The sequence below is a fragment of the Henningerozyma blattae genome, chromosome 5, assembly GCF_000315915.1.
Source record: "Henningerozyma blattae CBS 6284 chromosome 5, complete genome".
NCBI classification, from domain to species: Eukaryota; Fungi; Ascomycota; class Saccharomycetes; order Saccharomycetales; family Saccharomycetaceae; genus Henningerozyma; species Henningerozyma blattae.
Genome location: NC_020189.1, coordinates 755,425 through 782,099, shown reverse-complemented (window position 1 = coordinate 782,099; position 26,675 = coordinate 755,425). Strand labels below are relative to the sequence as shown.

General features: G+C 31.8%; 10 protein-coding genes across 10 annotated transcripts; 4 read left to right on the top strand and 6 right to left on the bottom strand.

Annotated features, from left to right (window-relative positions):
* Positions 1 to 168: 168 nt before the first annotated feature.
* Positions 169 to 669, top strand: MIX17 (Mix17p; the record flags this gene model as incomplete). The annotated part of the gene is made up of 1 exon (XM_004180837.1): positions 169 to 669. One exon carries the CDS (start codon positions 169 to 171, stop codon positions 667 to 669), a length of 501 nt encoding a protein of 166 aa, XP_004180885.1.
* A 243-nt stretch (positions 670 to 912) lies between these two features.
* On the bottom strand, positions 913 to 1,500 carry COQ10 (ubiquinone-binding protein COQ10; the record flags this gene model as incomplete). Its single annotated transcript, XM_004180836.1, has 1 exon — positions 913 to 1,500. The coding sequence occupies one exon, from the start codon at positions 1,498 to 1,500 to the stop codon at positions 913 to 915; it is 588 nt and encodes a 195-aa protein (XP_004180884.1).
* Positions 1,501 to 1,943: 443 nt separating this feature from the next.
* TBLA0E03100 (uncharacterized protein) lies at positions 1,944 to 3,500 on the top strand (the record flags this gene model as incomplete). Its single annotated transcript, XM_004180835.1, has 1 exon — positions 1,944 to 3,500. One exon carries the CDS (start codon positions 1,944 to 1,946, stop codon positions 3,498 to 3,500), a length of 1,557 nt encoding a protein of 518 aa, XP_004180883.1.
* A 192-nt stretch (positions 3,501 to 3,692) lies between these two features.
* Positions 3,693 to 4,778, bottom strand: RCL1 (rRNA-processing endoribonuclease; the record flags this gene model as incomplete). Its single annotated transcript, XM_004180834.1, has 1 exon — positions 3,693 to 4,778. One exon carries the CDS (start codon positions 4,776 to 4,778, stop codon positions 3,693 to 3,695), a length of 1,086 nt encoding a protein of 361 aa, XP_004180882.1.
* Positions 4,779 to 5,399: 621 nt separating this feature from the next.
* Positions 5,400 to 7,469, bottom strand: PLB3 (lysophospholipase; the record flags this gene model as incomplete). Its single annotated transcript, XM_004180833.1, has 1 exon — positions 5,400 to 7,469. One exon carries the CDS (start codon positions 7,467 to 7,469, stop codon positions 5,400 to 5,402), a length of 2,070 nt encoding a protein of 689 aa, XP_004180881.1.
* Positions 7,470 to 9,225: 1,756 nt separating this feature from the next.
* Positions 9,226 to 10,917, bottom strand: TBLA0E03070 (alpha-keto acid decarboxylase family protein; the record flags this gene model as incomplete). Its single annotated transcript, XM_004180832.1, has 1 exon — positions 9,226 to 10,917. One exon carries the CDS (start codon positions 10,915 to 10,917, stop codon positions 9,226 to 9,228), a length of 1,692 nt encoding a protein of 563 aa, XP_004180880.1.
* A 1,192-nt stretch (positions 10,918 to 12,109) lies between these two features.
* IZH2 (PAQR-type receptor) lies at positions 12,110 to 13,069 on the bottom strand (the record flags this gene model as incomplete). The annotated part of the gene is made up of 1 exon (XM_004180831.1): positions 12,110 to 13,069. The coding sequence occupies one exon, from the start codon at positions 13,067 to 13,069 to the stop codon at positions 12,110 to 12,112; it is 960 nt and encodes a 319-aa protein (XP_004180879.1).
* Positions 13,070 to 15,521: 2,452 nt separating this feature from the next.
* Positions 15,522 to 17,861, top strand: TBLA0E03050 (Zn(II)2Cys6 transcription factor domain-containing protein; the record flags this gene model as incomplete). The annotated part of the gene is made up of 1 exon (XM_004180830.1): positions 15,522 to 17,861. One exon carries the CDS (start codon positions 15,522 to 15,524, stop codon positions 17,859 to 17,861), a length of 2,340 nt encoding a protein of 779 aa, XP_004180878.1.
* A 2,741-nt stretch (positions 17,862 to 20,602) lies between these two features.
* On the bottom strand, positions 20,603 to 22,807 carry TBLA0E03040 (uncharacterized protein; the record flags this gene model as incomplete). Its single annotated transcript, XM_004180829.1, has 1 exon — positions 20,603 to 22,807. The coding sequence occupies one exon, from the start codon at positions 22,805 to 22,807 to the stop codon at positions 20,603 to 20,605; it is 2,205 nt and encodes a 734-aa protein (XP_004180877.1).
* Positions 22,808 to 23,903: 1,096 nt separating this feature from the next.
* Positions 23,904 to 26,672, top strand: DOT1 (histone methyltransferase DOT1; the record flags this gene model as incomplete). Its single annotated transcript, XM_004180828.1, has 1 exon — positions 23,904 to 26,672. The coding sequence occupies one exon, from the start codon at positions 23,904 to 23,906 to the stop codon at positions 26,670 to 26,672; it is 2,769 nt and encodes a 922-aa protein (XP_004180876.1).
* Between the last annotated feature and the right edge of the window lie 3 nt (positions 26,673 to 26,675).

Here is a 26,675-nt window from a genome sequence, read left to right as displayed (position 1 = left end):
GTTACAAATAACCTTTTTCCTATTGGACCAACACTTTATAACACTATCTGAATAGATTTTTCAAAGCTCAAGTTCTACTATTTATTCAAATAGCATTCTATTTCGTGCATTTTAGCATAGACACCTAAAACATCTCATCTCATCAATAATATATCTATACCAAAAAAAATGCCACGTTCAAGAGGAGGTTCCGCAAGAAGACCAGCTCCTGGCCAAAGACGTAGTGCCTCTACTATGGCAGCTGCTCCACCACCAGCAGCCCATGCTCCTTCTCCATCTCAGGCAGCTGCACCAGCCCCAAATGTCTACAGCGCTCCACAAGCACAACAAGTTCAAGGTAAACAACCAGGTTTGTTTGCACAAATGGCCAGTACTGCAGCCGGTGTTGCTGTAGGTAGTGCTGTTGGTCATACTATCGGTACCGGGTTGACCGGTATGTTTGGTGGTTCCAAAGAAAGTGCTCCACCAGCTGAAGCTCAAGCTGCTGCTGCTCCAGCTACTATTTCTCAAACTCAGAATCAAACTCAACCTGGAGCTTGTGAAGTTGATGCCAGAAACTTTACTAGATGTTTAGATGAAAACAGTGGTAATTTCCAAATATGTGATTACTATTTACAACAATTAAAAGCATGTCAAGAAGCTTCCCGTCAATTTACTAGTAACATTTGAATATTCATTCTAACTTCCACCAAAAAAAAGACTATATTCCTATTGTTTTCTGTACTAACTGATACGTTTTGATTGTTCTTTTTTTATCTTTCAAGTTTGCTCGTATCAAGTGTGATAGCCTATATATATTTATGTGCATATTTATATGTAAACAAATCCCATAACAAAACAAGAGATATGCATTATTCTTTATAGATATATTTATGTACCTAATCAAAAAAAAAAATTTTGATTCATCGGGTATCATTTTTTTTCGTCATCAATTATTTTCAATTGTTCTGCTCTAGTGGCAAATGCCTTCATCACTAAAGTGGTAGCACTATGCGCAAATATCGTGGAAACTGCATTATATAGTTTACTGTGGAACTGGAATCTTAATAATAATTCTACAGTGGATATATTTTTATTTCTTACACAGGGTGTAATTATCCAAGTTCCGCTCAGTTCTTTAAATAACTGATGAGATATGGATTCCGCCTTGACTACATATTTCGTTCGTCTACCAATTACATTATTCGAACAATCCACATTACAAACAAATCGTTCGTCATATTGACGGAATCCAACTCTTAATCCTGCCTGAATTGGCTTATTGTCATTGTTACTATCACGCTTATCAACAAATGAATCTAGACAATATGGAATAAATTCCTTATACTTCGACACTTCAGATACAATGTTATATACTTTAGTTGGCTCTTCTCGGATTAGTACTCGATGAGTATACTCAATAGGCCCTTTAGGTACAGTAAATAAATATCTTTTTTGATTTTTTAAATTCAAACATGGTGATAATTGAATATTAATTCTTCGTATAGCCAGCCTTGCCATTTATATTATTTTTTCACTTCTAAGACATATAAATCTGTAATATTTTTTCTTTAATTTTTAAAAGCTATTTTATCCTTATTTTTTTTCCATATATTTGTTTTCATTTCAATCCAAATCAGTTTTCCATCTCTCGGGGCTTAAACTTAGGGAAATTACCTGTAGAAACGATGATTGATTATCCAACATTTAAAATTATATCACATTTTTGGGTGAATATATTGTAAAAAAAAAAGATATGCATATACGCAAATATAGATATTTTAATATTTCGACTCAATGAAATATAAGAAGATAAATATCTCTGTGGCTGCTCTTTCTTATAAAATATTCGATTTCCTTTCTCCTTTTTTGTAATAGATTTGCTCTTTTAATTGCGTTTTAATACTATAAATAATATAATACCAAAAAACAACAACAACAAGCAGATAATTCAAAATATCACTATGTTTGACGATCAACCTTGGGGAAGTAGCTCCAGTCTTAATAATGGATGGAATAAAGATGAACCATTATCCACATTAGAAAATGTTTGGGGTGGTTCTAGTTCAACTTCACCACCGCTAATGTCCGCCTCTTTAAACGTATCAAATAATAATACCCACCATTCAATCTTAGATATGGAACATTCAATAATGCAAGATTCTCGCCCTATTTTAAACATTCTAGGTAATGATGATAATGACAATAACGGTCTCTATAATAATACTTCAACTTCCTATCAAAATAGCGACAATAAACAATCGACTGAAACTACAAATAATGGATCTGACAGCAAGAATAATGATCAAGAATCAATTGATATTCCAGATATTGCAGATTGGGCTGAAAATATTAGAAAAGATTATCATCCATTAGGAAGAGATAATGTAGTAATTGAACAAATATCGGAACGTGAAGGTATGCTATTTAAACATACAAATTATAGATTAACTTATGCTAGTATAACTGGGTCTCAGGAGACTACAATTGTAGTCAGAAGATATTCAGATTTTGTTTGGCTTCAAGAAATTTTAATAAGAAGATACCCATTTAGAATGATCCCTGAATTACCACCTAAAAAAATTGGTTCACAAAATAATGATGAGGTATTTTTAATTAAAAGAAAGAAAGGTTTAAGCGGATTTATAAATTTGATTTTAAAACATCCTATTTTAAAAACAGATGACATTGTTCACACTTTTTTAACATTAGCAAACGACATAACTACATGGAGAAAAAATACATCAATCCCAACTATCGAAGAATTTCAAGATAAAGTTATTTCACAAAGTTTTATTCATATGTGGAAAAAGGAATTTGCTATTCAATGGAATGAAGCTGATGCATCAATTGAAAAAATGGTGGATATTTGGTCGAAAATTGGTGCCTTAGTGGAAAGACAAGAGAAAAGATTGAGACAGATCCAAAATGAAACTCATTCATTTGCTACTTTATTAGATGAATTGATTGATTATACTCCAAAATTGTACAATAATGAACAAAATAAAGGAAGTATATTAGATATTAATAATCATATTTCCATTGTTAAACAAAACTTATTGGAAAATTCAAAAATAGTAGAAGAGGGAGCTGAAAATTTTGCAATTAATGTTTTACCCAAATTTCAAGTGTTTATTGATACATTATATTCTCTACGTAAACTATTTGAAAGATATAGAATAATGGCCGGTAATAACATTGCCCAGTTACATAAGCATATCGAATCAAACAAAATAAAGATGGATCAAGAAAAAGGTAAGCCGGATACAAGCAGTGCTGAATATGATAAATTACATCTGGCTATAAAAAGAGATCGAAAGGAAATTTATTTGCAAACTAATAGGGCCTGGCTAATAAGAGAATGTGTATTACAAGAATTTTCCTTATTTCAAGAAACACAGTATTTAATTTCTGAGGCATTTAAGAATTGGGTAAGAATACGTTCCAATACATCTGGCTTAGATTTAAATTTATGGGAGAAATTAGTTGATAATTTAGCAGATATGCCATCACGCCCTTAATTACAAGTACCACTAAATACTATAAATACAAATATAGACAAAATTATTGGATAGATACAGATTAGTCTTTACTACGCTATTACAGGCATAGTTTCTATAGATTGTTTAGTATAATCACTTAATCATGTTTTCGTTTATTAATATTCATTTTTTTTTAATTTACAATCTATTATATGTAAAGTATATAATTATCTATGCAATTTTTTTACTAGTATTGGTAAAACCAACACCCTTAATAGTAACGATAAAATCGTCACTATCTGGATCATCGACATCTTTTAAAAATGCTTCAATACCAAATACTGTTTTAATATCCCTCAGGAGTTGAATAAAACGTTCATCTATCTGTGCTCTTGATATTCTTAGTCTACCAATATCTTCCTTACCAATGACCATAAAGACAATCGCTAGAGGTAGTTGTGGTCTCCCAAGAACAGCACTGTTTGAAATTTCCTCCAACAAAGAATAGGCAGCTTTCATACCAATTTCTTCTGGAACTTCACCTGCATCACCTATAACTTCAGAAAAAGTACACCAACCTCTTTGTCCCTGTGAAACCAAAGTTATTCCCCAGCCTGGACTATTACCTGAATTTTCACCTCTCCAAACATCTGCTGTAATATCAACTTCACACCCAATATTTCTCAAAACTTTTCTGGCTCCATCAATAGTTCTATTTACCATTGAGGGACTAACTCTTGTTGAATATGAAACACCTTTAATAGCCATGATTTTTGGTCTTTCTAATTCATGAATTGTTATCGGTTGAGCTAATAGAGTGTCAACAATTAGATGAACTTCACCACCACCATTTGGTGGAGACCCACGCTTCAATGTATGTAATGCACACTCTCGAACACCAAATTTTTCCATTATTGGCATCATACCCCATTTAATAGCCTCAATACCTGCATCGTTGTGAGATGCTGTAATACCTTTAAATACAATGGAGAATTTCTTTTTAGAAAATGGTGCTAAATATAATAGTGGCTCAACGAAATAACCAACTGGCTTAGAATTGGGACATTTATGAGAATGTGAACCACCAATAATAATACCTGGGGTATAAATAACAGTAGTACCTGTATACGAAATTTCCATCTTGGAACCGTTTGTTACTGCTTCTAATAATCTTAAGAATGATACATGATAGTCTTTTAAACCTGGATCAAGGGCGTTTGACCTAATATTTTCGATTCTAATAGGTTTACCAGCTAATGTAGCCAGTATTAATCTTAAACGGAAATTCTCACTACCTTGAAATACGAGTGGTGCCATTTCTCAAATATCTTATTGGCGAATTAATTAAATATCTAGTGTTAAAAAAAGTATTGTAATTTGTTCAATAAGCTAATCTATTTTTCTTAATCTTATATTCTCCAAGCTAAGTAACTCATCTACTTTTTTTTTTATTTGGCAAGCCGATGAGCTATGATAATTTTTTTTTCTATGCTATAAAAATTTATTTTCCTCTTCGAAATTTTTCAGACGGGACATAGACAAGAAGGGAAATTCAGCTCTACAGTAATAAAAAAAAAGATTTAAAAAGCAAGATATTTAAACATATTTAAACTATATAAATTTTGAAGTATTCATGTCAACTGTTAAGGGAAAGCAGTTAGGGTATATGTATTTAGCAAAACCGAACTAAAAAAAATAATCTAACAAAAATATAAAATAAAACCTAATGCATATATAACTCTATATTTTATTCAAACATGGACATTAATTAAATTCAATGGATAGTGGGATATATTGCGAGTTGGATTTAATTTCATTTGAATATTTATATATATATAAAAGGGACAAGTAAAGTTCATGTTGGTATATTTTTCTTTTTTTTCTAATGTATTTTTTTATAATGATAAGATAAGCTTTTCAGAAAATTCAATTTTTAGCTTAAACTAATCCAGCACTTGCTAAAACTGCACAAATGGCAGCAATAAAAATAGTAGACATTGAAGAGAAAGATTCCATATTGGCAACACCAGCATTCTTTGATGAAGTGGAGTTCTCTTTAGCGTCATCCTTGTGACCCTTTGAAGAAGTAGTGGAAGCAGAAGCAGAAGTAGAAGAGCTAGAAGCGGTGGTAGAATCAGAGGTGGAAGCCAAAGAAGCATCAGCAACAGAGGCAGCAGAGTCAATTTCAGCAGAACTATAGTCACTTTCTTCTTTGAAGTTATTTGGAGTAGTACTGTTCAAAGTACCATTCCAACAATAGTTAGAGAAACATTTAGTACATTCACTTGGTAAAGTAAAGTTCAAGCTTTCTTGTTTACGTCTAATGATGGCACAAGCTACACAGCCCAAATAATCAGAATCGATAGTCAAATTACCACGAGAGACAACTTCAAACCCGTTTTGAATCATACTAATACGCTCGTTTTTGTCATAAGACATTTTGAAAGTAGAAGTACCACTATTGTAACTATACTTGGAGTTTGGAATGTAAACAATTAATGGTGGGATATGATCCAATTTGGTTAAATTCTTGGCATCACAACCAAAGAAAGTTGGTTTTTGATTCAAACCCAAGTTAACGAAAGTGTTTACATCAGGAACGTATGGGAAAGATAAATTAGCACCTTGTTTACCGAATTGACGTTCATAAGTAGCAACCAAAGAGGCACCATCTGGATAGTTTTCATCAGTATCAGCAGAATTATCCAAGGCAAAGATGACATCTAAATCTCTACCCTTTTGTAATAAAGGAACTAAAGGAATATTTTCATTATCTTCACCACCATCAACCAAATACAAGTTATCAGATTTACCAATGGCATCTGAATAATTGGAGAAAGGTCTGTTATCGACGTTTTTAAATGGATTTGGTTGATAAATGGCAATATCATCAGATTTATCAGCTAAATCATCCAACATATCTTGCAACAACTTCTTAATAACTTTTGGTAAACTAGTAGTGTTTAATCTTAGTAAGAATTGATTGAATAAAGATGAGGAAGTTCCCATCATGAACCCGGTATTATCATACCCACCAACACATTTACCTTGATCTACGGGTTTACCATTATCGACGTTAGAACCTAAATATTTGACATCAGTGAAAGAATTCAAAGTTGGATCCCAAGAACCTAATTCGAAAGGATTGAATTCGAATAAAGTGGCATTCAAATTGACAACAGAGGTATCTGGATATCTACCATCAGAGATAGACATTGGGAATGGCATTTCTGCATTAATAAAGACGTCTGATTCTCTTAAAGTGTCCCAAGTTAAACCAACACCACCTCTCTTCAAACTTGGGAACCAATTGTAAGCTAAAGCTCTACCCCAAACATCAGTGAATGAGATGTTGAAACCTGCATCTTTCTTGGAGTGAACGTCATCAGAGATATCATCCCATCTGTTACCAGTTTTCAAGATGTTCCAACCACCTGGAGATACAATACTATGATCGATATCCCAAATAGAATCATCATGGGAGAAATTATTGACAATGGCTTGCACAGAAGTCCAATTGTTACCGGCTAAAGTACCGACCAACCAATTACCACCGGAAAGACCAGCCAAATAAGTGGCACTTTGTAAGATACCACCTAGACCATGATCCCATGCACCATCTGTTCTATTGTCAAAACCAGACAACATACCTGCACCTGCAAGCATGGCACGGTAACCACCACCAGAACAACCAATACCAATCTTAGGTAAATATTGATAAGATGAGTTACTTGAGGAAGAACTTGGGAATAATTTGTCCATAAAAGAAGTATCTGAGAAATTCTTGGTAGCTCTTTCCAAGAATTCCTTTAAGGATACTTCAGTGTTGGCATTTCTCTTTTGTAACCAATCAGATTCATTTGGAGAGATTTTACCATCTGCTCTTCTAACCAAATTAATATCGTCGGGACATGACACATTTGCTGGAGCATACCCATTTGAAGGAGACCAAGCTTCAGCTGTGGAAGTTAACACGATAGCAGTGATCAATGCCTCGCGTAATTGCATTGTAATATAGTTTAAAATATACTTATACTTATAATGTCTATATTCTTTAGTGTATATATCACGCTCTTGCAACAAGAAAAAAAACTAAGAAACAAAAAATAAATCTAGAGAATAAAAACAAACTATGCAAGAAATAAAATCAAGGGAGAGGCATCTGCCTGAAGAAGAGTATGACAGAAATTATAAAACCAAAAAAAATAAAAGTCTTAAGATACCGGATAAGCAATGTATATATATATATACCCTGATAAATAAATAAATAAATAAATAAATAAATAAATATATATATATACATATCCTACATACATACATGCCAGCCACTCTAGGCACAAGTAAACGAATACGGAGAAAACAATTAGTCGATGCCTGAACGACTAATTAGTAGAAGTAAATACTAACTATTTAACAAAGTATCGTAAGCTCTGTCTATATGAAAATTGAACTATGAATAATGAAAAAAACATTAGACAAAAAAAAAAAAAATATTAAACCATCATCAATTAAGTATTATTAACATAATATCATAGCCTCTAATTTTAGCCGGATGGTCATTAGTATATAGAAATCACGAATTCGGCATATTTTGTTTACCAGTGGCTCAGATGGTAACATGTCCCAAAACGGCTCTAATTGGCATCGGCAAAAGATCTCCTGCGATCGATCTGTGCCAGATTTGCTTTGACGGTATTCCCTGATCGGGTGGTATATACAAAGTCTGCGTGTGTTTCTTGGGAAGTCCGTCCTGCGGCATGTGACTGTGGCACAGAGAAGTGTGTGGGGGCTGTGCTTTAGAATACACGTTGACAGTTCCCTATGCGGAAAGCAGAATGCCATTTCCAGAAGGTCGCGAAATGACGTTTACTTGATGGGGAATTTGGTTGGACCCGCGGATTAAAAGATTACTCCGAATGGTTCCGCGGGTTAAGACAATTGACAAAATGACCTAAATAGGTTTAATATTTGGTCCCGCCACAGAATACTCCGAAATCCCGTCATAAGGGGAGATGAAAATTGATGACCTTAAAGGTGAAAAAATAAAATTGTTTATCTTGTTCATATTAAATAATATATGGTGATTAAATTTTCTCCTAGTATATAGATTATATCTATTAACAAAGATAGTATAATGTAAAACAAATATTAAAAGTTGGAATACAATGGCAAACTGTTTTGATTTTTTTTTGTATTTGTTGTTGTTGTTGTTGTTGTTTTCAATGCAGTTTCCGGATATTAGAACAATTTTTGAAACCCAGGCATTATATGATAGGGGTTACGTTACTAGGATGCACTCCAATACGTATACGTATGGAGAGCACATTCTAGGGGTGTTGCCTTTTTTTTATAACATTTTACTTGTGTGATTAGTTGAACACAGCCAAACACAACCGCTTTTAATGACGTGTTCTTGTTGCTAGTCTAGCTCACATTGAGCTTAGTTTATAGCTTGGCTTCCAATTCTGGAAAATAATTGTGTGTGGGTGTGTGTGTGTTTCTATGTGCGTGGTTTCCTACTTTTTTATTCAATTATTACAAGTTGTTTTCTTTTCTTTTTTTTAATACATCTTGCCTCTATATTATTCTTACATTATGTAATATTAGATCTAGTTGTATATAGATGTGATTGTATATAGATGTGATTGTATATAGATGTGTGGCTCTTGTAGTTCTATAAATAGCATTTCTATGGAAAAAAAAGGTAAATAAATGATCGGGATATAAGTATACCGTCAATGGGTTTTATTTTTAATCATTAAATCTATTGGGCAGCGTTAATAGCTTCAGTCAACTTACCTTGAGCAATCAAGTTGGATGGTGCATCCATGACTGGTAACATGATTTCAATCATTCTAATCTTGGAGTTCTTGTTGAATTTATCATCGGTGGTTAATTTGTTCCATTCACCAATAGTGGCAACTCTAATAGCTTCATAATCAGTGGCACCAAAAGTTGGTAAGATAGATAAATGATCCCAACCTTGGATTTCATTATATTGAGCAGTTGGACCATGAATTAATTTTTCAATGGTGTAACCGTTGTTGTTTAAGACAAACAAATATGGTTTCAAGTTCCATCTGATCATGGTGGAGATTTCTTGAACGGTCAATTGTAAAGAACCATCACCAATGAATAAATGAACTCTCTTCTTTGGATCAATTTCTTCAGCTGCAAAAGCGGCACCAAGAACACAACCACCAGTGAAACCAATAGAACCCCATAAGACTTGATTGATACCGTAAGTGTTCTTAGGGAATTTAGTATGATTAATACCAAAGGCAGAAGTACCAGTTTCAGTCAATACAATATCACCTTCTTGTAAGAAATTGCCCAATTGATTCCATAACCATTCTTGTTGCAATGGAGTTTCATCTGGACATGGCTTGTTGTCTGGGATACCAGCTGGAACTGGAACTGGCTTGTAATCCTTAACGTAATCACCAATTTCCTTAATTAATCTATCCAAGACAAATTTCATTTGAACACCTTGGAAAGTGGCGTTCTTAATCTTGATATGATCAGAATGGAATTCAACAATGTTCTTAGTTTCATAATCGTAAGAGAAAGTACCAGTATTGAAATCAGATAATAAAGCACCAACAGATAAGATCAAATCAGCAGATTCGACGGCTTTCTTAACTTCAGGTCTAGTTAAAGTACCAACATAAACACCACCAAATCTTGGATGATGTTCATTGATAGAACCTTTACCCATTGGAGTAGTGAAAGCTGGGAATTGAGTAGCATCAATTAATTTTTCAGTTTCGGCTTTAACATTATGTCTAGAACAACAAGCATCAGCAATGATAACTGGGTTCTTAGCACCTTTAACCATTCTTAAAATAGTTTCAACAACTTCATCTTCTGATTCTTGATTATTTGGTGATAATTTCATATTGATTGGGGTTTCCAATAATTTAGCTGGTAATGTAAAATCAAACATATTGGCTGGAATACCCAAGTAAACAGGTCTTTGAGTAGTATAAGTGACTCTAATACAGTTATCAATTTGAGAAGCAGCTTTGCTTAAATCAGTAATCATAGCAGTGGTTTCAGAAATTTCAGTAGACATTCTATGGAAAACATCAAAATCACCGTTACCTAAAGTGTGATGTAATAATAATTTTTTGGCTTGAGAAGTAGTAGATGGAACACCAACAACATGTAAAACACCAACATGTTCAGCATAAGAACCAGCAATACCATTCAAGGCAGATAATTCACCAACACCAAAAGTGGTAATCAAACAGGACATACCTTTAATTCTGGCATAACCATCAGCAGCATAAGCAGCATTCAATTCATTAGCATTACCGGCCCATCTCATACCTGGAACTTCATAGATCTTATCTAATAAAGCTAAATTGAAATCACCTGGTAAACCAAAAATGGTATTAACATTGACTTGCTTTAATCTTTCGAAAAGATATTTACCCAAAGTAATTTCAGACATTGAATTGTTGTTGTAAAATGATTATTGTTTGTCTTGTTGATTTATAAAAAATCGTTGTTTATCTGTAAGTGAGAAAAGGGGAATTGAACTTGAACTTTCCAAACAATACTAACAAAAATACTTGGTTTATATATCTTTTTATTTAAACCAATGAAAACCCTATCCAACGTATAAAATCTTCAAGAACCTCGTGGAATGGTGTAGCATTTACTTAGTAAAATGAATAGAATAAAATTATTTTTGCATAACAAAGAATAGTACTAGTGAAAGCTGCATAATGGTACCCATACCACCACGTTCTCAAAGAGACATCAGTCCAACCGGAAGAACAATCAGGAAAACTCTCCACTCAGTTTTCTAAAAAAACCATACGATAAGGTTTACTGTACAAGTAATTATTCAGATCTCAAAAGCAGATATTATTTTCCTTTATCTTTAAAATTTATTCTGAATATAGATTACTCTGTAGAATGAAGTAGCGTAAACAAGGTGTATTTACCTTTCACGAATTGTGTAGAGGAAATAAAAAAAAGTAATACAAGGCTGTGAGACACCCTTTGGATAAAAAAAATTTGAAAAAAAAAAATGAGTGGTAAAAAGGGTGGTTGTGTTTCATGATGTCTCTCGGACTTTTTTTTCACTAAGACTCGACTGAGATACAACCATATCTTAGATTGTTTTATTTGGCGTCATAGTTCCTTTTATGGAACTATGCACTGGAGGGTTTTTTTCAATGGAAATATGCATAATTCGCGAAAATGCATAATTTTTTGGCAAGAGCAAGTTTAAAGCGATGAAAATTATGCACTCAAGGGATTTTTGCATAATTTTTGAAAATAATAGCAATTCAAATGTTAAAGTTTTTCCGGTGAATGTTCATGTTTAAAGCTAATAAATTATGAATTCCAGCAATGTTTGATCATATTACCAATACTAAGTGGTATTAAAAGTAAATATATGCTTTCTTTTTTTTCCCTTCTCTGTTAAACTCCAAAATATAAGACAACTAGGAAACGAATTAACGTAAAAAAAAAGAAAGAGAAAAATGAATATTTACACATGCTTGCATCTACATTAAGTAAGTATCTAGAGTTAATTGAAAAGTGTAAGTCAGTTTAATGAGACACTTTTTTGGATCTATAATTTCTTGGTATCCTATACATTTTACAAATTGATTTACTTTGGAGGTAACTTAAGTAATTGATTGCAATTGAGCGTCTAATTTCTGATGAACTAGTTCATAACTTCCAATTAACCCACGTAAGTGGCATAATGCAGCAATAACAACAAGAACATGGAAAATTTGATGAGATTGGCCCCAAATATCTACCTTTCCTGGCATAAATTTTTCAGGAAATCTTGCACCATATAGAAAGGCACCGAATATATATAGAACCCCTTCCCAAATGATCCATTTTAATTGAACACGTTCAAATACTTCACGAATACCATATTTCATTATACCAGCAATGATTGGTAGAACACCAGATAATCCGAATAATACAAATAAAGCGGCTCTATAAGGCCTCCATTCTCTTGTTCTAAATTTATCCTTTAATGATGCGATACCACAAGCTATTCCAAAACATAGAGTGATACCGGAAAAGATATAAAATATAAATGGATCATCATGATAACCGAAATATAAGACACTTATCAAAGACGTAGAGATTAATATAACAATTCCCAAGTAATCTAGCTTGTTACCGAAAACGGATATTTTCAATGAGTGACTTTTAAAACAATGGAAAGTACTACTGAGCCCTAAACAAGTGAAAGCACCAATGAAGAAAAGGTCAATAGCAACATAGTCTCCATATGTGGTTGTTGGATGAGGCTTTACTCCATAAGTATTAAATAATAGCATACTTAAAAAGCAAAAAGCTGGGATCAAATGAGTATAAATATTAACTGATTCATTATGAATATAAAATAAGCTCAAGAATGATTCCTTCATACTATTTGTTTCGCGCACATAGCCAGTATAAATATATTCATTGTCATGTTGCCATACAGGAATTTCATCCCATGTATAAAGTCTTTTACCACTGGAGCCAGACGTATTTAATTGTTGCTGATTGTCACCATAGAGTAACTCAACACCCTCTTCGGTGGAACTTGTTAATTTTCTTCTTTGAACTTCAGTCACCATATTACAATATGACAAACATAAAATGAACAAAAAAAACAATAAAGTGGTTTATAATGTATAAAAAAAACTTTTATTTATTTTCTTATTTTGATCCAATATTAAAGAATATTAAATAAAAAAAAGTATACGAAATTTTATACTTAAAGGGTGTTTTTAAAACCACGTAAATAAATAACTGCCAATATAAATTTCATGCATTCATTACAGTTTCGGAGAAATCCCAACAACTGAAATTGTAAAAAGTCAACAATTTCTTGGCGGCGGCCTATGATTTTACAATGGAAATAAAACAAGGAAAAAACCAAACAAAGATAAAGGGGTAATTGGAGAATATTATGCAAAAGTTTTAAATTGTATAATATATTAAACTATATATTTCATCGCTCGTACTATTGAAACGTATATTCAAAGTTATTTCCGATTTGTCGATGATAGTATTTAGTGTAGGAGCTGGCTAACGTATCGTATGTAAGCATCTTAGAAATAATGTCATTTCTGATGGCCGCGTCATGACTTGTCAAGAATATAATTAGAACACCCTAGGAAAGTAATACCCAATTCCTGAGGCTCATCCTAGCCTTTGCGTGGGAAAAAAAAATGCATTACAAACAAATGTCTTAAGAACGAAAAGAATAACTTAGGTCTAACATTTTTTCCTCATAATGCAAAAGAGAAATTTATAAAACGATGGATAACGTTGCCACTTGCAAGTTACTAGCAAGCACTATTAATAAATGTATTGTAAATATGGTAACGCTTATTAGTTAGGATACGCATTAATTAGGGGGAATCCTCTCAAAATTGAGTCAAGCCACAATAAAAGACATCTCAAATGCCAATATCACATTGTTCTTCTAACAACTCTAACCTAATAATCAGCATACGTCTCTGGTTACCATTATCCTATAAAGGCATCTTACTATATGCTTAATCCCTTATATCTATATCGGATTTACTATCTTGTGATATCATATTAGATATCTTAAGATTTTCTCCCTCTCTAGGTAAAAAAATAACACAAACTTTCTAGAAAGATCTCTTATGGCCAACGTTCAAATTTTAATTAGGTAAAAACAACGAGCCTCAAAACACTCCTTGTTCATCCTCTAGGCCGTAAATCAATTCGTCATAATATCGGAGGACATCTTTATTTTTTGCATCAAATTCTTGCTTGGAGGGGCTGACAAACTTAGAACAATGCATTTGGCCCAAATAGGAAAATTCCTGTAATGGTGACGGAAACGGCAAATACACCGGCGAAAGGCATTAAAAAATGCACCACAGATTGCTCAGTGCAATATAGGTATTCAGAAAAGGCAATCTCAATATATTTTGGTATACGTTTATCAGATTTCTTTTTTCTTTTTTTAAAAGAAAATTATTCTTAGGTGTCTTTAATTCAGAGGTCTCCTTTAATTATAGATATCAATCTATCTGTCATGTAACTAAGAAGGGAAATATTTATACACATGAATGTTGCACGTTCATTATTCTTCCATGGTAAAAAAGAAAAAAAAAAAAAAATAAATAAAATAATATAGTATATACGATTCTAGATCAAAAAGAATCTAGTGATGAGAAAAATGGTAAGGCAAGCATATCTGAAGGAGGATCAATGGAAAGAAGAATTACTCACCAGAATGTTAAGTTTTGTAGATATAATTGTTCCATTGTAGCTGTTTCCGAGACAACCCAGAGAATACCTTTGAAAACGTCATTTTCAGGTCAGTAGATATATTGCAACAAATCCTTGTTAGTGAACATATTAGCAGTTTTATTAAATTTTTTCTTGAAAGAAAAACCTTCGTCTTTCCGGTTGATCCTTTTGCAGAATCTTTTTAGATTACTCAATTTCCTTTAAAGGAAAGTTTCTGTGCTTGTAATGGATTCACAACCAGCTAGTTTTCTTCTTCTAATTATAGCATGTCATATGTGCCAAAATGAATAATATGTGTATCTTAAAGAGTAAAAATTCACTTTAAAGTATAAATTAAGTCCTTGGAAAGGGTAATAATTACTGATCCGGTTATTTTATTCAAAGGCTACCTAGGTAACCTCTTGAACTAAAGTCTAGATGTTTAAATATCTTTCCAGTTATTAATATCAATTCTTTTGTTTTTACATCTTAGGTAAGTTAAATTGTTTTTTTTCTTAGGTTTTTTAAGAAAAAAAAATACGAAGATTGTACATTCTCGATAGCGATATATACGTTTAACCGATTATATATTATATTTCTTCAATTTCATCAAGGTTCATAACAACAGAATTCTCTTCTGATAAATCTTTTGTATTTTTATATTTCGTATTTTTTCCCTTTGTAGCAAAACTATTGGAAAATAAAGCACGATAAAAGAAACAGAACAAACTGTCATTAATAGGTGAAGAGTCTAATTTCAAAATAATTATCTAGGTCATTTGTCTCTATTTGAATATACAATATTTATTATTAGTCATGATAAAGAAGTCATCCACCTATTCAAGGCTTGGATGTGAAGAGTGTAAAAAAGCTCATGTAAAATGTGACGAAAATAGACCTCGCTGTGGTAGGTGCCAAAAAACATATAAGGCTTGTATCTACAGTAGTAATTTTGTAGTCAAAATGTTTAATGGATCATTTAATGTTGATATGGGGAGGATTTCCTCATCTTCAAACAACTTTTCATTACAGAACAATAAAGATGATAATGATAAGAATAATAATAATAGTAATAATGGAATTAGCATGAAAGCTTTTGCAACTTCAAAGTTCCAAGCCAATTTAAACAATAAAATTAAAGTTCCAAATGTAAGAAATAAAAATTTGAAGACAAAAACTATGTCCACTGTAACTCCAAGAGAAAAATCACAAATTAAATCACATGGCAAACTTCAATTTTCTTTTAAACCTGGAATACGACCAAAAATAGACGCCCATAAAAAATATTTGAGGAAATTTAATCTAAATGTAAATGAAAATATTCCAAAAAGTCTACACCATTCACCGAAACTAAAAGCAAGTCCACATAATAATTCTAATTATGGAAGTACTGTAAAAAGAATAATTAGTGTCTATGGTGCTTCACAAACTTTATGTACCCAAGAAAATTCATCTGTAACCACGTATATTAGTAGTGACTCATTCGATGAAAAAATTGAAAAAAAATTCATGAAATATTCCTCTTCAAGTATGGGCATATCAAGCATAAATAGTAATTTAAAGTCATTAAAATCAGATATATTGGATCCGATAGAGACTCCTACTCTGACGGACAATAATCAAACCAGTGACGTAAATAAGATTGATAGAAATATTTTTTTTAGAGAAAATGACGTAAAATTAATGAAATTATTAAATTATGAAGCCGATTTTATACCAAATGATCCAGATATTATTGATGAAGAAATAATTAGAAAAACATTTAATCTTATTAAGTCGCATGGACTAGAAGGTTTGATTAAAAATGATCCTTTGCCATCCATTTTTTTGAATACAAAAGAAGATAATAGTACTGTGGTACAATTAACAAAACAAAATAGCCTGGAAATTGTCAAATTTTGCTGGGAAGTAATGATTGCTGAATTAACTACTGGTCTATTGCAATTACTACCGTTTGAATATTTTAAACAAGTAATTCTTAATATGAAGCAAATTACTGTTGAATTCCCAGAGTTTAATGAAGCTATCATATATCTCGCATCGCATACCCTTAAAACATATTATAATATTCAAAAAAAATTTTCATTGGCAGATTTATGGGATAGATATTATCGTATCCCCAGTCTTCAAAAAAGTCTACAAACAGTTCATTCATTAATTGATAATTATCAGCTCGGTAATAACTCATTTTATCTTCTTGTCTATGCAAGAATTTCATTGGATACCTATAGCTGGAAAAAAAGTCAAGGCTGGGAACAATTAACACAACAAATCATTGCTTGTCTAAAGCAATTCCTCGATCAGCATTTAAAAGGTAATTTTAAATTTGAAGAGTCGAAACCTGAATTTAATTCTATTTTATCCATACATTTTTGCTGGATTATGTATATGCAACAATGTGCATATTTTTTAAGCAGTGAGGTTTCTATCTTTGGTTCGGTAGAAGATATTGACTATTTTATCAAATATACAACATCTACGCATCTCAACAAAGGAATCCTTATGGGTAATAACTTTAATTTAATTTCAGGGAATACGCTTGACATTAATTCACTATTTGGAAAGCTATGGAAAGCTAGTCTACAATTGAAAAATGAAGGAATAATTTTAACTGGCATTCACATTATTAAATTGAAGTTAACCAATAAGGATGAGCGCATTAGATCACGTCTTCATAGGTTAGGGGCGGAATTAAAGGATGATTTAGCGTTAATTGTTAAAAACACTGATATGTATCCTTTGCTTCAGAGTGATAAGTACAATGGACTTGAAAATTCACTAGAAAACAGTCAAAAAATAGCAGAATTTGCGATGTCTCTGTATATAGATTATTATTTGATTGGTAATTATAGTAATCATCACGAATTATCAGTGGCATTAAAAAAATTGTTAGAATTTTGGTACTCCATACCTAGTAACCATACAAGTTCCATTTCTTATTGGACAATATATATCGGAGCAAATATTAGTTTAACGGCAGGCGAGTATAAACTATTTAACAAATATATCAGTTTATTGGAATCACAACTAACTGCTTCAAAATTATACATAATTTCCCAAAGCATTACCCAACTAAAAAGGTTTCAAGAATGTGTAGAAAATAAAGATTTTGATGGATTAATAAAGCCAGTACATAAAGTAAGTACTTCATCTTAGTGTATATGGGAATTGGAAATATGCTTATAGGAGAAAATTCTGCTTTTTTTAAAAAAAAATTTTAAGCAACTATCGATGTAGTTCGAGATTTTGAAGCTGAATGAAAAAAAATTGCTAGTTTAGTGCTGTTAAATTTTAATAAAGAAGTGAGCCATAATAGTTTATTTATTTTCATCTAAAACATTTCCATGATAGCCTGAAATAATTAGATCCTGAGGTGCTATCTTTGTAAAAAGTATTCTTTTCTTCAAAAAAACAAACTTAATGTGTATTGGTCCTATATTTATTTCTTTATGTTTCACATTGGGAGACTAGATACACAGACGCAAGCCCTGATTACGCCATTAATAGAATACTGTTTGGTTGCAATATATTATATTATAATTATAAATAATTTTCAAACATAACCAAGCGAATATTAAGTTTAACACAATGCTAAGTATATTTAAAACTGACTATGGTTATCAAATATCTGTAATGTACTTATCACTAATCAGCAATATGGTTTTCTAATTCTGGTAAAGATCTAAAAAGAGGTAACTTTAATAGAAGACTTTGGTTTAAGCAATCTACAGTTAAAAGTAAGAATATCTCTGTGTCATTATTTATCATTTTTTTAATCTGAAAGGCAAATTTAATTTCTTAGAACAACTTCTTTAGATATATTGTTAACATTGTTCTATAAGCTAGCATAATGGTTAGTTTTAATGCTATAAAAAGCATTATGTGTTACGGTATAATTGAAAATCTTGGTGTATCATATAAGACTCTATTTGATAACTATTTGTCCGCTATTAACTTGCTATACATCCTATTTTATCTTGAAGTTCACTCAACATTTATCAACTTTTCTTTTTCATAGGATTTCATGCTTTGTTTGAAAAATGACTGATCAAATTCTAACTATATCATCACCAATATGCTGTACTAGTAGTAGGTTCTTGGCATTGTATTTCTAAAATTTCAAGAAATGGCGTCAAAAATCTATATTCGATTACTTTTTGAGTGAATTAACCTTGAAAAAAATTTTAATATCCCTTAATTCATTCATACCTAATAATTTTATTTTTAAAAATTAAATTGCTAAACTAATCTTTATCTATTGCGACATTATGTTTGGCATCATGCTTATTTCTCCGCTGTCAAATGAAATATATAAAGATGACCCAAACTTTACTAGTGCTGGATTTAAGGAAATCTAAATTAAAAATAGAAAATGAATATATTGCAAAGCCATCACAGCTTAGGAGTATATATATTTAATTTAAAACACTTTCTTCTTGTGGAATAAAGGGATTACTTTTTGTTAGTTGGACGTCTGCTTTCGTTCGAAGCGAAAATTACTTTATTCCAATTGTTGCATGACATAAAAATACTCATATATAATTTAATAATAATGAACACGCAGTGTCGAATAAAAATAATAATAATACTAATAATAATATCTTAATTTCATTTTCTAAAGTTTAATTACCTCTATTGTATATTTATGAGAGTTACTTCTAATTCAATTATATTCCCAATGTTGTTTTTTATGAAACAAGAAGTGACCATAATGATTACAAGTTTAGTTTAAAAACTGGCATTAAAAAGACTAATAATAAATGGCACCAATTCTGCAAGTATTCTCTAATTTCTTATTATAGAAATTATACTCTCAACCTGTGAAACTGCTCCTATCTATCGATTCTGTTTGCATACCTAAAAATTAGAATTCCGGCGTTCTTCGAGCAATACGGTGTGTTGGAGAAAATTACAGTAGCGTATTAGCTTTACTATCTGTCCTGATATTTGTCAGTCGACTATAATATATTGAGTTGAATTGTCAAAACTTATTCAGCGTATTAAATATGTTTTGGCATTTAACAAGATTTAGACAGATATGGCTTAAGCCTTAGAAAAATTGCAATAATAATTTGTTATATATTTGAAACCGTTATCATACTTTTGTGGTAATTCAGGTAATAACAAGTAGAACACGGACATATAAAGCTTATAGAATGAGAATATAATTAAATATTAAAGTTTCTATTATTATTATTTCGAAAGAAATTTCTGTCACTGTTTCTTGTTAGCAGATGACTCTTAGTCATTTTTTAGTCAAGTATCTATCTCTATGCAAAGTATTCTAATAAAGCATAGTTTCATTTTTATTCAAACCTTGTGATCTTACCCATCTTTTAAAATGTCATTTTTTCTATAATAAGCAATGTATGTTAGTTATACTCTGAAGTGTATAATTAACAATGTTGGGTAGTCAAGATGTGGAAGCAAAGCTCTCACAAATATATAAATGGCGAATACTCCTATAAGGTAATATTCTATGAAGGAATATATAGACTACATATTTGTGCAGTATTTTTATTTCTACATTAGCCTGCTGTAATTATATATACTTTTATACAAAGTATGGCTTAAAATGTAAGTAATTGAAAGAGGACCGTCACATTGTTTTATACTAGGATTTTGAAGGTAACAAAAACTAAAAGTCTTGAGATATTTTTAAACAATATGATCTCGTTTTACTGCCCATTGGACTATCTATTAAAATCCACTTAAGCCAAGTATGCTATCCAATGTAGAAACCGCAGCTAAATTATATCTGAAGAGCATAAAACAAATGTGTTATAAGTTTATTTTAAAGCAATAGTGATGTAGTTGGGGTAGGATAATTTGGAGTGCGAAATTCCTTTAAATGAATTGCAGTTCAATTAGAGTTAGTCACTCGCATTCGTAACGCATCATAATAATGATCTTAGCCCCGCCAAACGAAATTTAATATCCTGTTCCTGTTGTGTTATTGGGTGCCATTCATTATATTCTTGTTGTAGTTTTATTAGTTCAGACTGGCCTAAATGTTTTTCAACTTCGTACAAGAAACTTCGCATACACCAAGGGAGTCTATAAACGTTTGTACCCATTTTATCTAATTTGTAAGGTAAGTATATTAGCGGTTGGCGTTCTTTTAAATTATCTGTTTCCAAAGAAAATTTAATTGCCAAATCATAAACCTGCCATTCATGATATGCTGAAGAGTGTCCACCTCCAGTTAGTGTGCCTTCTAATGAGCTACTGATCTCTTTTATCATAGAACGGTCAGAATAGCCCAAATTAATTAAAATTCCTGCATCTTTTAATACCCTTGTAATAAAGTCAGGAGTGTTCGACTTCTTGTCAATGAATGTGGCTCGGAATATATTTGGATGATGGATAAACGAACACATTGATGAGTATAACGGTACCAGTTGATCGTTTACAGTTCCTACAAATGTGACCTTAACATCGTTATCAAATACAATCTTAAGTGTCCTTAACAATTCTTTAGAATTATCTGACTCAAAATTCTGAAATTGAAATAATTCCATAAATGAATCTTGTTCAATTGTACGTAAACTTCGAACTAATAGAGTTTGATCTGCACCATAAAATGGGCCATTATTAATGCCATTCATTGCTAAAATAGAAATGATTTTCTTTGTCTTTTTATATGGTTGTTCTTCATTTTCATAATAGTTTAAGACATCTAACGATAACAATCCCGTTTCTATCAGCCTACCCAATAGCATAAAAGTTACGGGACATCCTTGCGAATGAGCTGCAAAATAAATGTAATCAGATTTATTGATTTCATCAATCCAACTTTTCATAACTTCGAAAAAATAGTCAACCCTGTCAAATATTTTACCTTCTCTTTCTAATGCAATCTTGCTTACTTTTATCGGGAAATCTTTACTCTCGAAATATTTTGTGATAGCAGCTTCTGCTTCATTAATAAACTTGGTTGATGTTCCAGTTGGTTCACCAAATACCTTTCTAAAAATTTTTGTAGGGAAAAATCCATGTACACCAACGATTAGAATATTTAATGGACGCTGTTGTCCCTCTGTAATATTAAATAATGTTGGGAGTGGAGCTTTCCTTGATAAAGTAGATGGCATGCCTGTCCTGTTTGTCAACTTTAATTCTGCGCTTATATTATTCAAAGAGTTGGTAATTGAGCTCCATGTATTATCAACTGGTAGAATTTCTAAACCGGGTACAACCAAATTTGGAGGTTGGAAATATGGTTCTGTATCATCCTTATTAGAATGGACACCCTCTCTATATACATCTTTATGGCTAGTTCTGGATGTTTCTTTAATATTTGCGCTGGTTGCAAAATCAGAACGATTAGATTTCGAAGGTATCTCCTTTGAATTTATTGAGAGATCATTAGCCGATGGTAATGATTCATCAGCCCTTTCTGATAAAATCGTAGCGTCATAAGTATTTGTAAGTTTACTTTTTTGTTTATTATCACGAGAATTATTAGTATTGGTATTTGAGGAGTCTGGGTTGTTTTCCTTCCATATCTTAAGTTGTTCCAAATAGTTTTTGTAAGCTTGCGGTGGTATTAGAATATTAGTTAAACTATTCGGGTTCTGAGGTTCCAAATTTTGGTCTGAACCAGTACTATTGCTGTTTGCAATTGATCGTTGATCTGCAAGATTCACATCATTGGTGGATGCGATTTCGGAGTTGCCCTGTATATCATTCGTTTTGCTATTTTTATGCCAGAATGACCAAGTTCTTCGTCTTTGTGGATCTTGGATTTCTGCCGTACTATGTTTGGTTACAGTATCTGAAGTGAATTCCGGTGTTTCTATAGATGTACTATTTTGTGACGCTTTTCGTGAAGGTGCATTATTTCTTAAAGTATCTGCGTTTGTTTCTATCAGATTACCATTATGGTTATTAGTAGCATTAATAGAACTTGAAGTAGAAAGAGATGTACCATGACTAGACCGCTCCCATCTAAACCAAGAGGTTTTCCTCACTACGGGCTGAGTCTCTACCTTTGCAATGTACTCGTTTTGTTCAGTTTCGGCTTGGTTATTTAGTTTATCACTTTGAAATGGTTTATTTTGTAAGCTGTTTTTGACAGAATGTGATTCATTATCCGTCATATTCTCATTATCTCCCTTTTGTATAGATGTTGGCATTGTTCTCTAATGCAGGTATAATAATGCACATATATACTTCGATTCGTTAATGTAAACCATAAATAATTGGCCACCCGACAAATTTCAAAAAGGCTAAATATATCCCCTGGATATTGATAATAGAAAAAATTGAATGTTGGTTGTATGCCAATTCAAAATATTTGATTAAATAATAAATATTTCTGGCTGTCTGTTAAATTTTTCGAATTCTGGCACGAATAGCATATACCTAAAAATATGAAATTGGGATTTACTGTAATTTAGCCTCATTTTTCATATTAAGGATTCTTCATAAACAAAAATCAAGTAAATTTAAAATTATAGTACTATAAAAAAACAGCAGTACCAAAATAATAAAACTGCGTACTATGTGAGTATTTTATACCTAGAATAGTAAGAGGCCTGCTATATCGTGAATTTGATTTTTTTTTTATTCATACCAAATATAGCACCTAGATTACTATTACTATGAGTTATATAGAGTAGTCGAGTAGAATCATGAAAAAATTTTTCTGATGATATTATCACTGGATAATGTGGGGTATTTCTCTATAGTTCAAGATTTAAACTTAATTAAATAAGGCATTAACTTGAATCGCTGACCTTCTATATGTATATACTATGATAGCGCCGTATAATTTTAGTATTACTGTAACGCGTTTCGATAATACATGATCCTACAAAACAATGTATTAATTTTTGGCAGATCATTGAATGGCCTGACTGGAAAATATGAAGAGTACAATATTAAACCAAATATCTGCAAGAGCTGTAAAACAGAGGTTTACCTTGCATACTCTAGATATTACGGGGGGGGTTAAACTCTATTCTTTTGTAACAATAAATTGTAAGCATAGCTCACCTGTGTTTGCAAAACTTTATTATTGGCATTTCCCATTCTCACTAGGCTTTTTAATTTTTTATTATATTCTAGCCAGATAATTACTGAATATTTTATTATCCATTCTATCCATAATTTTTGTTAAGTTGTATATTATTGTTGACATTATCTCTATTGTTTTTGACCTCCATAGTTCATGCATTTTATGTAAAAAAAAAAATGAACTCCAAAAACGCAGTAAGTCAAACAAGCATAGGTATTAATGGCATTTCAAATTCAAAAATTTCAAATGATATTACTGGTCTATTAACACCTAATAAAAATCCTATAACGCCAATAGAAAGTGAGAGTGACACCTTTGTTAGTGTTACCCTAAACAATACTGTTTTGGGCTCAAGTGATGCTAAAGCATCTAATGTGACTAAACAAGAGTCCAATATTATTTATACTCCTCCCAAAAGTCAGTCTCGGGGTGCTTCTCAGTCACATCCATTGCACGTTATTAATTCAAATGTCTCTGATCAAAATATTACTATTCAAAGCACAAGCTCAGACTTTATTGAGGAATACAAAGCATATGATGAAAACACTAAGCTTAATGGCTGTAATAATTACGTATTGACTGATAAATATAGTATACAGGACGATTATGGGAAAGGAATAATACCTTCTCAGCTTAATCGATTTGAGGACTCTCTTCCGCTGCCTGATAGTAACTTGGTAACTAAGAAGCATAAAAGGAAGTATATGGGCTTGAAAGATTTACTAGCAGGTGCTGATCATTTTATTAATTTTTATCCAACAACGCAGAGAACTAAAAATCGAATTCCAGAATATTCTGTTACTGAGCCAAATAAGACTCCGAAAGATGACTTAGTAAAAGAACGCGGCATAAACCAAGGTTCAGAGGTGTGTACAGCTAAGGATAGTTTTGGAGAAGTCAGTAGACGCACCCGTAATTCACAATTAAATTCTGTAGATAAACAAAAGGAAACTAAAAGCCATTTCGAAGGAAATACTACTTCAAACTCCAATAACTCCACTAGTAGGTTTGCCAATAATTTAAAAGCTCTGCTACAAGATGCCAACTACTTTGTAGATAATTTTCAATACATATACCCGGATTCTCACATTGATGATCAATCAGATCTCAGAAAGTCTAATAGTAATAGAAGGTTCAGAAAGAGGAAACCCCTATCCTACGATGAAAATCATTTGAAGAGAGATAAAAGTAAATATGAGAAAGATGCTGAAAAGGATAGAATGGTTCTGAAAAGAATCTTGAATGTCTCTGATACAGAAGAAGAAAAATATGAAAGAAAAAAATCAAAGGGTGAGCTAAATGTCGTGATTAAAAGCTCAAAAAAGAATATTTTAGAGGGTAAAATAAACAAAAGAGAACAAAATAAAGATAGTTATGTGACAAAAGTCTCTCGAACAAGTAAACTTCGATTCCCTGGGAATCGTATGAATGGCAGACATATCGAGGAGAATCAAAATAAGCTTACATATATTAACTCAATAGATGAAATTAAATTGATTCATCAGCATACGAAGAAAGGTAGGAAGAGGGGCCTAGTTTTACAGCCATCTAAAAAGAAGAGAAGTAGAGTTACAAATTCAAAAACAGAAAGAGTAAATAGCAGATCTATTCAAGGGAGCAAGAAGGGTATAAAGCCTAAACAGCCTCATTTTAAATCATTAATCTCCGTGAAATCGCGAATAAAAAGTAGTATTGGAGAGCATTCTAGTATGACTACTGATGCCCAAGCTCTGGATGAATCAAACTTATCCGAAGGTTCTTATTTTATTCCCAGTAGGGAATATAAAAAAATCAATAGGTATCTTTTTAATCTTGACTATCTGAACTCTCATTTAAATTTTGATAAAACTGTTACTAACTCAATAGAGGTATCTAAGTCAATGAATCGTTACAAATCTAAGGAGCTAAATCCTGATTCTATAGTTTGGCTAAAGAATATTATTTATCCCAACTTCGAAGAAGCATATTTCATTCAATTTAACAGTGCAGTGTCTAGGTATAACCCTATGCTAGAGATTGGTCGTATAGTTGAATATACTTTTTTATTATTTTTACCACGTCAGTATGAAAATTCTATATCTGATAAACTTATAGAAAATATGGAACTAGCTTTAGAAAATGAGGATGAATCCCTATTTAAATCATGTGTTACACAATATAATGAACTAGTTGAGTCCATTCCTCGTCACGAAGTTTTGAAAAAATTGAAACTTTTTGACAATATGATCCCAAAGACATTCATACATGATTTTTTATACATTATTTATACAAGAAGTATCCATCCAAACCATAATAAATTAAGACAATATAAATCTTTCAGTTCTGAAGTTTATGGAGAATTACTTCCTAATTTTTTATCAGTCGCATTTGAACAATGTCAGATGAAACAAGAGCATGTATTCATGGATCTTGGTTGTGGTGTCGGTAATTGTACAATTCAAGCTTCTTTAGAGTACGGTTGTAAACTAAGTTTTGGATGCGAGATAATGAAAAATGCAAGTGATATTGCAGAAATTCAGTATGATGAATTAACAAAAAGATGTGAATTATTTGGATTACAGCTAGGGCCGATAGAATTTTCTTTGAGACAAAGTTTTCTTGGTAATGATAGAGTAAATGAGCTGCTACCTCAGTGTGATATTTTGTTACTAAATAATTTCCTTTTTGATGCTAAATTAAATATAGAGGTGGAGAAGCTAATTCAAGTATTAAAGCCAGGTACTAAAGTGATCACATTACGAAACTTAAAGCCTCACACTTATCATGAAATTCCCGCTGATAGTATTTTGAATAGGTTAAAAGTAGAGAAATTTTCACTATCCGGTAATTGTGTTTCTTGGACTGATAAAGGTATCGAGTACTATATTTCAACAGTTATGGAGACAATAACAGAAGAGACAAAGGAGCCTTATATTGGATACTGGAAAAGCAGAAAGGGACGATAAACA